The sequence below is a fragment of the Lepus europaeus genome, chromosome 18 (assembly GCF_033115175.1).
Source record: "Lepus europaeus isolate LE1 chromosome 18, mLepTim1.pri, whole genome shotgun sequence".
Classification (NCBI taxonomy): Eukaryota; Metazoa; Chordata; class Mammalia; order Lagomorpha; family Leporidae; genus Lepus; species Lepus europaeus.
Window position 1 is genome coordinate 17,859,761 of NC_084844.1, and position 13,551 is coordinate 17,873,311.

Consider the following 13,551-nt stretch of genomic DNA (forward strand, 5'->3'; position numbering starts at 1 on the left):
CACAAAACCCTCATTTTTCGGTCCTTTGGGGTTTCCCATGATTGCTGGTATCTGCGCTGTGTCCTGGGGCCACCGGACCAGCCGAGCCCGCAGTCACCCGTGTCAGGCCGCCTCAGTCCCTAAAGCTGCCCTCCCCCCTGCCAGGCTGGCCGCCTGCAGTCACACCAAGCCACCAGGACAGCAGTCTCCAGCCCTTGGCCTTCCTGGCCTGGCCAGCTGAATGAAGCCCCGCCCAGTTCCGAGACTGGGGGGACACATCCTGACGGTGACCATCCTGATGGTGACCGAGAGCTCAGGACCAGGGAGGGGCAGGCTCCGCTTCTGTTCCGCGACCCCCACCTCCTCCCTGTGGAAGCTGTGAGTGCCAGCGAAGGCTTCGGCCGCCTTCCTTCTCCTTCCCCTTCTCTTCCACCATCCGCCGCCAAAGAAGACAGCGAGAGTCAGACCTTAGTGTCTCCCCCTCAGCGCTCCGAGCACAGGAGGCTGGAGGGGCTGGCGCAAGGGCTGCGGGGGTGCACAGAGGGTACAGGCCCAGTCTTCTCCCCTGGGGCACCCCCTCCTCCAGCTGTCTCCAGGCAGCACCTGCAGGCGGCAGAGCCTCCTTCCCTCTGGGACTGGGAGTACACAAGGAGACCACCGCTAAGGCAAGGGAGCACCTGCAGGAGGCCTGGGCCTGGGCTTCGGGGAGCACAGCACGCAGGGCGTCCAGGTCCCCCCCCCCCCATCTGCATCTGGAGGCCACTGTCTCCATGAACATCCCAGGACCTGGCACCCAAACCCCTCCCCTTCCCGTGCAGAAAGGTGTGTGTGTGGGGGGGTGTTCCCAGTCCTCTTACTGCGATTTAGAAGGGAAGGGAGCCCGAGAAGCCTTCCACGGGGCCCTGGGGCTCCTAAGTAAAACTCCATTTGTAGCAGGTGCAGTCCGCCCACCCCCGCCCGGCAGAAGCCTGTGAACCCTCTCTGGATGTATTTTACTGCTTTCCCCGTTCTGGATTCAACGCACTTCTTTTCATCTCAGGGAACAGACTCCAGTTTCCAATGATTTAATTACTCTCGCTGCTGCCTGGCCCGCCCCGCAGGACCTGCCCCTTCGGCAGCCAGCTTGCAAACGGCTGCTTTTCCCTTGCCCGCTCCGGCCTCGGCGTGGAGCGCGGGGAGCCCCGCACCGGACCGCGCAGGCCACGCAGGGGCCAGATCCTCCCCGACCTGCCCCAAGCGGCTCCAGTGAGGGCTCATGCCGCCCTCCTCCCCGCCCCCTGCGCACCTCTGCCCACGTCCCCGCACTGCGCCCCGTGCCGCACGGCCCCAACTTGCGCGGCGGGGAGCGGCCCGAAGAACTCCCGACGGCTGCAATTTTATTTTGAGATCTCCGTCCCCAGGTACGATGAGGCCAACAGTCCCAGCGACTCCCCGCGTCGGCTCCCCCGCCCCTGCGCGCAACCCGCCCCCACCCCACCGACAAACACACCGAACTCCCGCGCGAGCGACCTCAGCCCCAAGTTGCATCCCACACCCACTCGCACCCAGCCCTGGACTTGTTTTTCTAAAAAACCGATTAAAAAAATAAAGAAAAAAACACAACATGCCCACCCCCACCCGCCCCCGCCCCGCGCGCTGGACCGAGCCCGGCTGGAAGTCTCTTCCCGCGCCGCCGCCGCCGGTCCCGCGGCGTCCTCGGCCCGGGCGCTGCCGGTGGGCGGCGGAGGAGGGTCCCGGGCGCGCGTCGGCTGCTCCCGCCGCGCGGCGCTCAGTACAGCCCCAGGATGGCGGCGCCCACGTCCCTGGAGGGCCGGCGCTCCTGCGCCAGAAAGTTGATCATACTCTCGGACTTGATGAGCAGGTTGCAGCCCAGGAAGAAGACGCCGAAGACCACGGTGAGCGACAGCACGCAGAGCACGGCGATCTGCGCCACGCGCGACACCCACAGGCTGCGCTCGTCCGACGCCAGCCCCGCGGGCACCCCGTCGCCGGCGGTCAGCGGCGCGCCCCCGGGGCAGCAGCCCAGCCACGTGGCCAGCCCGTGGCTGCGGTTTCCCAGGGCGGCCCCGGCGCCACCGCCGCCCACCTCCTCCAAGCCGCTGTGGTTCAGGAAGGTGGCGTTCATCGCGGCTCGGCGTCCGGGGGCTCGGCGTGCGGTCCGGGGCGCGAGGGGAAGCTGGTCGGCGTGCGCGGTCTCGGGGCTGCCGGCGTCGTGCGATCCGCTCGGGCGCGGGGCCAGGAGAGGGCGGGAAGCTGCCCGGGCGCGGGCGCCCTCTCGGGCCGCCTACCCCCGGGGCAGCGGGCGGGACGTGGCGGCCCGGTGGAGCGAGCAACAGGCGGCGCCGAGGGCTGCGGCGGGAGAGCGCGGAGCGAGCCGCGGCCGCCAGCGGAGCTCCGGGCCCGCGCCGCCGCCCCGCCCCTAGCAACGGCCCGGCCCCGCCCAGCCCTCCCCGCCGCGTCTGGGGCTGGAAGCCCTCGGCGAGCGCGGTCGCGGCGGAGTCCCGGGGCCGGAGAGGGTCTGGAGACCCCCGCAGGCCGCCGATCCCCGCAGGGTGCCCTTTTGGGCCCTGGTGCAGTTAGTGGTCAGGTTCTCCCCGGAAGGGTGCCAGGCGTCTCTTCCCAGCCTCTCGGTCAGGGGGTCCCGGACTCAGCGGAGCGACGGCGACCCCAGCGGCGCCCACTCCGTGGGCGGGGGTCCAGGGCCAGGCGCTGGAGGCAGCGGCCTTGAGGACTGCCTCGGCCTCGCGCCCTACCGGGTCCCATCTGATTCTTTAAAAGAATAAGGTACTGGGTCCCCCCTACTTTTGTTTTTACAAACGCATAGTGGTTGCAGACAAGTTAGGAAAGGTGCGCCCTCCGCAGAGCGCAGCTGTCACCTCGCTGGGACGCGCCCCCGGCCTTTGCTGTCTGACCCCGGGGCGGGGGAGGCACCGCTCTCCCTTGCTGCTTTGTGCCTCTGGCTTTGACTCTTCCCCAGGCGGCAGCACGTGTGAGTGAGTCGGCAGGTGCAGGGCCGGGAGCGCAGAGCCCCCACTGCTGCTCTCTCCACCCCGTGGTTAGCGGGGCCTCAGGATGTGCACTACCCAATGTTCCTGCTTTGCGATTTCTTGAATTCTTGCCTCTTCTTTTGTCATCAAAAATAATATTACCATAAAGAATCTTGTTACGGGGGCCGGCTCTGGGTGGGCCTGAGCTGTGGCACAGCGGGTTAAAGCCCTGGCCTGAAGTGCTGCCATCCCATATGGGCGCCGGTTCTAGTCTCGGCTGCTCCTCTTCCGACCCAGCTCTCTGCTGTGGCCTGGGAAAGCAGTAGAAGATGGCCCAAGTGCTTGGGCCCCCGCACCCAAGCGGGAGACCCAGAAGAAGCTCCTGACTCCTGGTTTCGGATCGGCACAGCTCTGGCTGTTGCGGCCACCTGGGGAGTGAACCAGCGGATGGAAGACCTCTCTTTCTCTCTGCCTCTGCCTCTCTGTAACTATGCCTTTCAAATAAAGAAAGAAATATTTAAAAACGAAAAGAAAGGTTCACCTGCAGAGTGGCGGTCATTTGGGCTGGCGGTCACACCAGGCTCGGGCTGCAGCCTCCAGCTTCCTGCTCCTGCGGACCCTGGGAGGCTGTGGTACAAACTTGGGAAGCTGGATTCATGCCATCTGGACTAAGTAGCGGGCTCCTTCCTGCCTTGGCCTTCTCTCTCTCTCTCTCTCTCTCTCTCTCTCTCTCTCTCTCTCTCTTTCTCTCTGCCTCTCAAACAAATAAATATATTTTTTAAGAAAAATGGACCTGCAAATCAAAAAGTACATCCCACCAAATTGGCCTCCAGGAATGTGCCAGTCCACTCGTCCTCTGAGGGGCGTGGGGCGACCTTCTTCCTACTTCCTGTCATTATTTTAAAAGCCTTTGCCTGCATTAAAGGAGGGAGGAAGCACTGGTGTCTGACCCTTGCGCTGACTTGCATTTCTGATTGTGTTGGGAAAGTAAAGTAGGCAGCGAGCTGCAGCGGTCCAGGGCGGAGACACTGGCTGGGGGCTCGGACGCTGTTGCCAGCCCTGAAGAGGAAGGCAAGGGGGCACAGGGACTCGGGACGCCCCCTCCCACAAGCATCTCAAAGCCCCTGCCCCCGCCATGGTGAGGATGTCCCCCCCCCCCCCCCCGCCAAGTTCATGTGTGGAAGCTTTGGTCTGCAATGCAGAAGTGTCAGGAGGTGGGGCTTCCTGCAGGTATTTGGGTAGAGGGAACGCTGCCCTGCGAATGAGAAGTTATTTGGGGAGAGGGTTCTTTTAAAAAAAAAAAAAAGATTTATTTATTTGAAAGGCAGAGTTACAGAGAGGCAGAGAGATCTTCCATCTGCTGGTTCACTTCCCAGATGGCCACAAACGGCCAGAGCTGTGCCGATCCAAAGCCAGGAGCCAGGAGCCAGGGGCTTCTTCCAGGTCTCCCACGTGGGTGCAGGGGCCCAAGGACTTGGACCATCTTCTACTGCTTTCCCAGGCCACAGCAGAGAGCTGGATAGGAAGTGGAGCAACCAAGACTAGAACCGCTGCCCGTATGGATGTCGACACTTCAGGCCAGGGCTTTAACCTGCTATGCCACAGTGCCGGCCCCTAAAATTCTTATCTTTAAATTTTTTTATTTACTTATTTGATAGGAAAGGAAAGAGAGAGAGAGAGAGAGAACACTCTTCTATATGCTGGTCCACTCCTTAAATGCCCTCGACAGCTGAGACTAGGCCAGGCCAAAGCCAGGAGCCAGACACTCACTCCAGGTCTCCTACAGGAGTGCAGGGACCCATCCACTTGGACCATCACCACTGCCTCCCAGCGTCTGCGGTAGCAGGAAGCTGGAGCCAGGAGCCGGAGTCAGGCTGCAAACCCAGGCGCTCCAACATGGGACGTGGGTGTCAGCCAGCATCTTAACCACCTGTCCAAACGCCCACCAAATTCTCACCTTGAGGATGACGAGACTGCGGCACAGGCCTGGATGGAAGGAAGCTGCTGGCTCCCCTGGGCCCCTCCTTGACCAAGGTTGCTCAGAGCCCTCTGGGCAGGAGCGTGCCTGCCATGACCTCCCCTCGGAGCCAGGGGGAAACAGGGAGAAGCGGCCGTCAGGCCTGGCCATTGTCCTCACTTAGTCGGCTGGATTTCTTTAGAGAAATGCTTGACTATGTCCCTTCCCCCTCCTTCTCTGAGACCAACCCTGAACCTCTGATATAGCCTGGACTTGGAGCCCACGGCCTTGACTCCATCTGGCCGAAGTGCAGGTGCCTACTGCAAAGAATGGGGGTGGGCGTGGTGAGCACAGGGAGGGGCCTGTCTGCTCCAACAGGTTGTCACGAGGCTGATGTGATGGCTAGCTTTTCCTTCATGTTAAAAAAAATTTTTTAGGGGCAGGTGCTGTGGCGTAGTGGGCTAAGCCTCTGCCTGCGACATTGGCATCCCATATGGGTGCTGGTTCGTGTCTCGGCTGCTCCTCTTCCAATCCAGCTCTCTACCATGGCCCCTGCGCCCACATAGGAGACCCAGAAGAAGCTCATAGCTGCTGGCTTCAGATCAGCCCAGCTCCGGCCATTGCAGACATTTGGGGAATGAACCAGTAGATGGAAGACTCTCTCTCTCTCTCTCTCTCTCTCTCTCTCTCTCTCTCCTTCTCTGTAACTCTACCTCTCAATAAGTAAAAAAAAAAAAAAAAAAAAATCTTTTTTAAAACAACGTTATGTATTTGAAAGGCAGAGAGACAGGACAGAGAGAGAGAGAGATCTTCCATCTGCCGGTTCACTCTTCCGAATGCCCCTAACAGCCAGGGCCAAGCCAGGCCGAAGCCAGGAGCTGGGAACTCAGTGTGGGTCTCCCATGGGAGCGGCAGAGGTCCAGGTACTCCAGGCACCACCTGCTGCCTCCCAGAGTACACATCAGCAGGAAGGCAGAGCCCGGAGTCGAGTCGGCCTTTGAACCAGGCACTCTGCCCGCCGTGCTGTGCTGGGGCCATGTCTTAGCTCCTGCACCAAAAGCCCGCCCGGCCTTCCCTTACATAAGCCCCGTCATATACTCAGTGTGTGAAGAGCATCTCCTCGCTGAATTCGCACCAGCTCTGGGATCTGGGCTGGCCTGTGCCCTGGACACGAGGAAAAGGCGCAGAGTCCCAGGTCCGCACGGCTCATGGAGCCGCAGAGCCAGCTCTCAATTATTCCACCCCTCCTCACCCTACTTCCATCATCGCCGACGGATGCACAGCTGGGAGAGAGACCAGGCGGTGGAGCTTTTTATTCAGAGCTTGCTAGGGCCAGGGAGTCACTGGCCGCCACGGAGACGCACAGGCGGGCAGAGGAGTGGGAAGCATCCCAGTGGGTGAAGGGAAGGTTTGGAGCCCGAGACTGAGACGGAGAGGAGGGGCATCGTGTGATGGGGGAGGGGAGCAGGTCCGGCTGCTCCGGGGTGGGCACAGATTTGGGGAAGCTGTGAGTTACTGAGCAAGTCCCGGCCACTTGGGGCTGGTCGCCACGGGGGCTGTTGGTGGTGGGCTCTTGGGCTGTTCTGTTGCAGGTTTCAAGTCCGAGTTCTAAGTTTAGGTCGTGTAGGAGCTGACCTGTGTCTGCATATTCGGGCTCTGTGTCAGGAGAGGGGGCCTGACGTTCCTACTTCTGCTTCTCCCTTCTGACCTGCCTGCAGCCACTGGTCACCAGTTTGATGCATTTCACAGACAGCCCCCAAATGGAATCGGTTTTTACTATCTCATGCCCTCTCTGAGGACCAGGAACCTGGAAGCAGCTTGGCTGGTGGCTCTGACCCTGAACGTGTCAGGAGGTGGTGGGCAAGGCGCTGGCCATGTAAGGTTCTGGGGGGGGGGGCACTGCTGGACCTCCCCAGGGGACTGCAGCTGCTCCCAGGGAGGCTACTCCGAGGTGAGCAGCTGGTTAGAGGGGAGAGCAGTGGGGGGGGTGAGGATGTGCAGTGAGACCCAGTGATCCTGGTGGGAAGAACTCTAACTCCAGTAGACAGAGGAGAACATGGAGGCCTCAGAGGGAGAAACGGATTACAGAGCTGGTGATGGGCACAGCCTGCATTCAAGCCCTTGGCTGCCTAACAACCACGCCCAGTCTCCTTCCAGCACTTGGAGTGTGTGGGTGTGGGTGTGCATGGGGGAGGGAAGGACCCTCCCAAGCCTTAGGAACCCGAGGAAGCTTCCGTCAACAGGGCCGCCTCTCCTGCTCCCGGCACAAGGCAGCCGCTGCCTCTGGGCCCAGCTGCCACCCACGGGCCTATTTTTACCTCTCCCTCCGCGACAGGTCTGCGTCTCTCGGCTCTGCAGGGGCCATCTGGGCAGTCTGGCCGCCCAGGAGCCGCAGCCACCCTGGGGCTGTGAGTCCCAGGCTCTGCAGCTGTCTCGGGAGCACCTGGTGGCTCTCCAGCCACGCCAGGGTCACCCAGGGTCAGTGAGAAGCCCCCTTCCCACATTAGCATCCTTCTTGGGCTTCTTGGAGCTAAAATGTCTGCGGTCTGCAGGTTTTTTAAACAGCTCCTATTTTAAGCAAGGTTAATAAAGGAAGAGATAAGAATGGTCTTGTTTACATAGTCATCTGTGAACCGTCCCAGCCCCAGTCCCCAGGGAAGGGCACAGACACGCCCCTCGTATGACAGCGTGCTTCAGGGGGGCTCAGGAGCCCTTGAACGTGGCTTCTTTCTGAAGTGGATTGAAACAACCCCCAGGAAATTGGTTACTGGTTCGTTTGGCACGCGCTCCCTGGAACAGGCATAGGTTGCCCCTGCCCAACTCCCATCCCAGTGGTCCGGCGTCTCCACCGGGTAGAGGACGAGCTAACGACGTGTCACTGCACATGGGGCAGAATCGAGACCCACGGGGATGGCCCCGTGACACTGCAGGGTTGGCCATCACTCTGTGGGTGGCAGAGGAGGCCCCCCTCCCCAGGGCTTTCCCCAAAGCCACAGGAGACAAGTCTCGAGGTCTCCCCCACCCCCTGATTTATGTTTCAGAGAATATCCAGACTTCAGAGATCTGGGATCTGTTCCTGCCTCTGCCTCTGGTTGGCTGTGTGACCCCAGACAAGTCAAACACCGTCTCTGGGCTTTGATTGCCTCAACCATTAACCAAGGGAACGTGATCAGAAAATCAGCAGTAAAGCTTTTTAAGTCAGAGTTACACAGAGGAGAGACCGAGAGAGAGAGAGAGAGAGAGAGAGAGAGGTCTTCCATCCACTGGTTCACTCCCCAGATGGCTGCAACAGCCGGAGCTGCAAGCTGCGCTGATCCGAAGCCAGGAGCCAGAGTTTCTTCCAGGTCTCCCATGCAGGTGCAGGGGCTCAAGGACTTGGGCCATCCTCCACTGCTTTCCCAGGCCATAGCAGAGAGCTGGACTGAAAGAGGAGCAACCAGGATGAGAACCAGTGCCCATATGGGATGCCGGCACTACAGGCCAGGGCTTTAACCCACTGCACCACAGCGTCAGCCCCAAAGCAGTAAAGCTTTATTTACAAAGACACCCGCCCCGTGCCCCCCGTGGACTGCAGGGAGCATGGGGGCCGAGGTCCGGGCCTGGTCTCCCCGTGCTACTCACAGGGACGAGGCAGTGGGCAGACTCTGCTGTCTGGCTCAGTGGCTCTGTGCAGTCTGTGGCAGAGGAGACCCCGCCCCGTCAGGCTGCCTGGCTTCGGGACTCCGTGTGCGTGCCTGAGGCAGTGCAGGGTGCAGTGTTTGACCACAGCTATGATTTTGTGCCACGACGCCCCGCTCCGCAGAGTCTGGGACATGCCCAGTAGCCCCACCCCACCCCCAGCCTCAGTTTCCCTCCCTAGAGGGTGCAGATGGCAATGCTGGCCTCCCAGCGCGGTGGGGAAGGTTAAGCGAGGTACTGCCTGGAAGCAGCCTGGCACAGAGTAAGTGCTCACTAAATGCTGGCTACTGCTATTTTTAACAAGGTCCTTCCTCTCCAGCTCTGACATTCTGTGCTTCCAACGGCAGCCTGTAATTAAACGCCAAGGCATCTGGCTTTCCAAGCAGAGAGCACAAGGCTGGAGGATGGGAGGAGGAAGAGCGAGAACCTTCTGCACTGCCCATGTGTGCGCCAGCCTCGCTGGCAGCCATCACGACAGGGTGACGGAGCAAGACGCCACGCTCAGGGGAGTCGGTGGCTCCCTGGTGAGCTCAGACCTGGGGGGAGGCCGTGCAGAGGTGAGAGGTGAAGACCGATGGTGCTTTATAGTCAAGCAGCAGAACCCGCTCTGGGCACAGTGAGCCCATGTCCTGTGTGTGACATGCTAGGTGACAAAGACAGAGAGAGCAGAATGAAAAAAGCTCAGTAGGACAGATCAGGAGAAAAGGGCAGGAAGGGCGCTCCCTCCAGGAACAGCATCTGCAGGGGCTCAGAAGCTGTGTGGCCGGGAGCCAGGGCTGGGGAGGCAGCGAGGACACTGGGAACTTTCTCCCTGCCCCAGAGCCAGGCACAAGATCAGTCTGGCATTTACATCCCCCGGTGTAAAAATAAAACAAATCTTTCCCATATTTTTTTTTAATTGACAGGGACAATGTCTAAATCCTATAGTAAGAAGGAAATTTCTATTTTTGAAAAAGAAAACGATCAGTCTTACAACCACGTGGAGGAGGGAGCAGACGGGCATTAAGGAGGCTTGGGGTGAGCTCTGGCAATCTGGGCGATAGAACGGGGGGATGAGCACTCCCACCCTGGCAGGGAGGGGGTGGGGGTACGCAGAGACACGAGAGCCCACGGCAGCAGGATCCACGGCAGCCCACACGCCCTCTGGTGGGTGACCTCCTTGTCCGAGTGTGGTTTGCCCATGCAAGGGACAGTCAAGTCCCAGGACACACTTGAGTGGGAGCCAAGCTGCAACAGGGATGCACCTCGGAGGCAGGACGCCGAGCGCAAGAAGCCACGCGCTGTGAACTCTGCAGAGCCGGCGGATCCAGAGAGAGGTCCAAGGCAGACTGGCCGTTGCCCGGGCTGGGGTGAAAAGGGAGCAGGAGCCACCGCATAAGGGCGCAAGGTGGCTTTGGGCATGGCAGCAGCAGTACATCGTGAGTGTGCTCATCACTACCAGCTCGTTCCCTTTAAAATGGTTCATCCTGGGGCCAGCACTGCCGCGTAGCAAGGAAAGCCGCCGCCTGCACTGCCAGCAGCCCACATGAACACAGGTTCAAGTCCCGGCTGCTCCGCTTCTGATCCAGCTCCCTGCTAATGCACTTAGGAAGGCAGTGGAGGATGGCCTAGCCTGCCATCCACCTGGGAGACCCAGACGGAGTTCCAGGCTCCTGGTTTCCGCCTTGGCCATTGTGGCCATTTGGGGAGATGGAAAATCTCCCTCTGTCTCTAACTTGGCCTTTCAAATAAATATAAAATCAATATATCTTTTAAAAAGTCATCAGCTCGTCACCTGTTCACCGAACACAGACTGAGCCCCTGCTGTCGCCCTGGGCGCGTGTACAACGAGGGACACGAGTGCCCTGTGCTGAGCAGCTGAGCGGCGCCAACCCCTGCCCAGGCATGGGAAGTCCTCGCGTCCTCGCGTCCTCTGCTTGCAGACTCAGGAGCCCAGGGCAGCCACCCCAGGGGAAGGCAGGACCTGCTGCTGGAGCCCCTGTCCCCTGCCTCGGGGCCTACGGTCCCCATAACTGCCTGGGAGTGGCCCGCCTCTCCCCGCCCCCAGCAGGGAGCCATAGGTTCTCACTAAGTCACTAAGAATCGTGGAGACATCTCGCCCGTGAGGAAGTGGGCGCTGAGTGCTTTGTAAACACCATCTGCTTCCCTTCCACGACCTGTTCTTTCCTGCTCCACTGGGGCGGGAGCTGCCCCCGGACGGTCAAAGGTGGCCGCTTTCTCATGCACAAAACCCAGCCAGCTTCTTGCAGCTCCCCCCAAGCTCACCCACAGCCCCTGGGCCCCGGGGGGTGCTGTGGCTTCGGCCCAGAATCTCTGCTGTGCGTGCCTGTGCTCTCCGCTTGGGCCCCGGCTGCATCAGGAAGTCTTCCTGGCTCGTGGTGGACAGAAAGGACCACCCTCGTGTCGGCCTCCTCTCACGGCCCCTGCTGCCCGCCCAGCCCTCGGGGGGGCGCTCCGGGTGCTCCAGAAACGTCCTGTTTCTTGGGCGTATTCATTTCTGTAAAGACCTCCCCTCCACGAAGCTGTGCACTTACGATTTGTGAGCGTTTCTATGCCCATGTTCTTCTCATGTAACAATAAAGCCATTCTCTTCAAGCAAAGACAAAAGGCTTCGCTGCTCCCGAGATGGCCTGCGACCCTGGCCTCGTCATCCCCAGGATGCTGTCCCAGCTGAGTCCGTGCCTGTCCTTGACAATGGAGCAGACCCGTCCCGCCTTCTCACCATGCAGGCGTCTGCCTGGGCTGACGTCATACTGAAGAACGCCCTGGTGCTGCGGGAGCTGGTCCTGGGGCCAGGCCCTGCAGCTCTCGTCCCCCTCCATCCCCCCGCCACCTGGAGTCACGAGGCCCCCATCCTGCCCCCGCCCCACAACCGAGGGCAGCAGGGATGCGAACAGCCACAGCCCAGCAGCCTGGCCTGAGCCATGGGCTCCCGGGTGACCTGTGTCTGGTGTCCTAACTGGAGTCCTTGGACGGGTGCCGTCTCAGCGCTCAGTCACCCACCCAGATTGTGAGCTGGGCTCACGGACGTGTGTCCTGAAGATCCATTCTCGTCCTCCCTTGCAGCTAGGTGTGGCCCCAGCGGGCAAGCAAAGTGGCCCCTGTGTTCCGGGAATCGCCCCGAGGACAGGAGAGCGCTCTTTTCTCTCCTGGGCTCTGCCCTGCTCCCTGGAACATGGAATGGAAAGGCCGAGGTCCAGGCGCTGCTGTAGTGCAGAGTGGACACCGTGTCTGGAGGGGAGCCTGGGCCCACGCTGTCCTGTCCCTCAGACCGCGGAGCACCCTGTCGGCTTGCACCTACTCCCTCGGGACATCTTGGCGTGGTGGGGAAATTGGCTTCTAACCTATGTGAGTCAATGGTATTTGGGACTTTCCACTCCTTCCAAGGCAACTGAATCCCGATGAACACACGTCTTCACGTGATCCTTGCACCTGCTGGTGTGAGGGCCAGGGCCCTGGCCTGCTCCATCCTGCAGCTGAAGCTCCGTCTCTGACCCAGCTCAGCAGAGGGACCTTGCCACCTGCTGGCGACCCCCCGGCCCCGGTCCACCCATGCTGCGTCTTCCCGGGGGGCTCTTGGGCTCCACGGTTTGCCTCTTGCTAGGGTGGAATGTAGGCCCAGTTGCTTTCCTGGAGTGAGCCCTGCTATTTGCCTTCCCCTCTGCTACTTGCCTTCCCCTCTGGCTCATCCTCCACCCATACCCTTGCTCCCATCCGGGGGCCTGGCAGCCTTGGTGGCTCCCTGGAATCTGCAGCAGGGTCGGTGCCTGGTGGACAGGGTCGGGAGCAGCCGGTTCAGCCTGGGGCATCCAGAAACCGCAGCGCCCTCATGCACCGCTCATGAGTGACAGGCGTCAGGGACCCGCGAGGATGGTGGGCCCTGTGCGGGGTGACGGCGTCAGACTCGGCTGGCACAGACTAGAGCTGAGCAGCAGGAATGTTCAGGAATCTCCTGGGAGCGTTTGCCCGTGGCCTGCGCCGCCCGTGCAAGCCCAGATGAGGCCCTGCCCGGGGGTCAGTCTTGGTGCTGTTTAAGACGCCGTGCGGGGCCTGCTTCCGAAGGGAAGGGGCCTCGGCAGCCGCCTCATTCTGGGCCTTATCAACCCCTTGGCATTATCTGCCGTGAGCCTCTGGGCTGAGTGGGGCTCGGCCAGGCAGTGCTGCAGGCGACAGTCCCCCAGCCCATCTGACCTCACGGAGGTGGGGCCTGCCCCGTGTACCCAGAGTGCTCCCGGCACTGATGAGGCGAGGCATAGCTGCCTGGGCGGGGCTTCTCTTCACAGGACCAATCAGCTGCCAGCACAGGTGGAGCGACGGCGATCCCTGGGCGGGGTTTCTCTTCACAGGACCAATCAGCTGCCAGTACAGGTAGAACGACGGCGATCCCAGCTCCTGACTTCTGGCCCGCAGTGAGGCAGCGGGTGGAGGCACTGGGCACCAGCAGCTGCCACTGTCACAAAGAGGAGGCCGCTAGACAGCACGTGCCTTGATGGGAGAACGGGACTCCTACTTCTGAACCCTCGCACTGCCGTCTGATCAGGCTTCTAGATCCAGCTGTCAGTTACGGAGAGTGAAGGCAGAGCTAACGGCGTCAGGGGTTCGCGATCGTCAGGATGCGGACTGGAACCTGCAGGGCACACGGCGTGGCGTCCTCGGTGAAAAGCTGCAGGGAGAGAGAAGCGGGAGGAGGAGGCTGGATTCAGAGGCGAGGGCACGGCGAGGGCACAGCGTGGGGCACAGCGAGCCAAGCCGCAGCACCACGTCAGAGCCCTGGCTCGAGTCCCAGCTGCTCCGCTTCCCACCCGGCGACCTGCTAACGCGCCTGGGAAAGCCGTGGAAGATGACCCGAGCGCCCGGGCCCCTGCATCCGCGTGGGAGACCCGGGTGGATGGTGATCTGGGCTCCTGGCTTCGGCCTGGAGCAGGCCTAACCACTGTGACTGTTTGGGGA

General features: G+C 61.2%; 1 protein-coding gene across 1 annotated transcript; it reads right to left on the reverse strand.

The window, feature by feature from the left end:
* Positions 1-1,747: 1,747 nt before the first annotated feature.
* On the reverse strand, positions 1,748-2,104 carry RPRML (reprimo like). Its single transcript, XM_062215422.1, has one exon. The coding sequence runs from the start codon at positions 2,102-2,104 to the stop codon at positions 1,748-1,750; it is 357 nt and encodes a 118-aa protein (XP_062071406.1).
* Between the last annotated feature and the right edge of the window lie 11,447 nt (positions 2,105-13,551).

Bases quoted from the DNA above. Each gene is read 5' to 3' on its own strand.
- RPRML (XM_062215422.1), bottom strand. From the start codon at position 2,104: ATGAACGCCACCTTCCTGAACCACAGCGGCTTGGAGGAGGTGGGCGGC.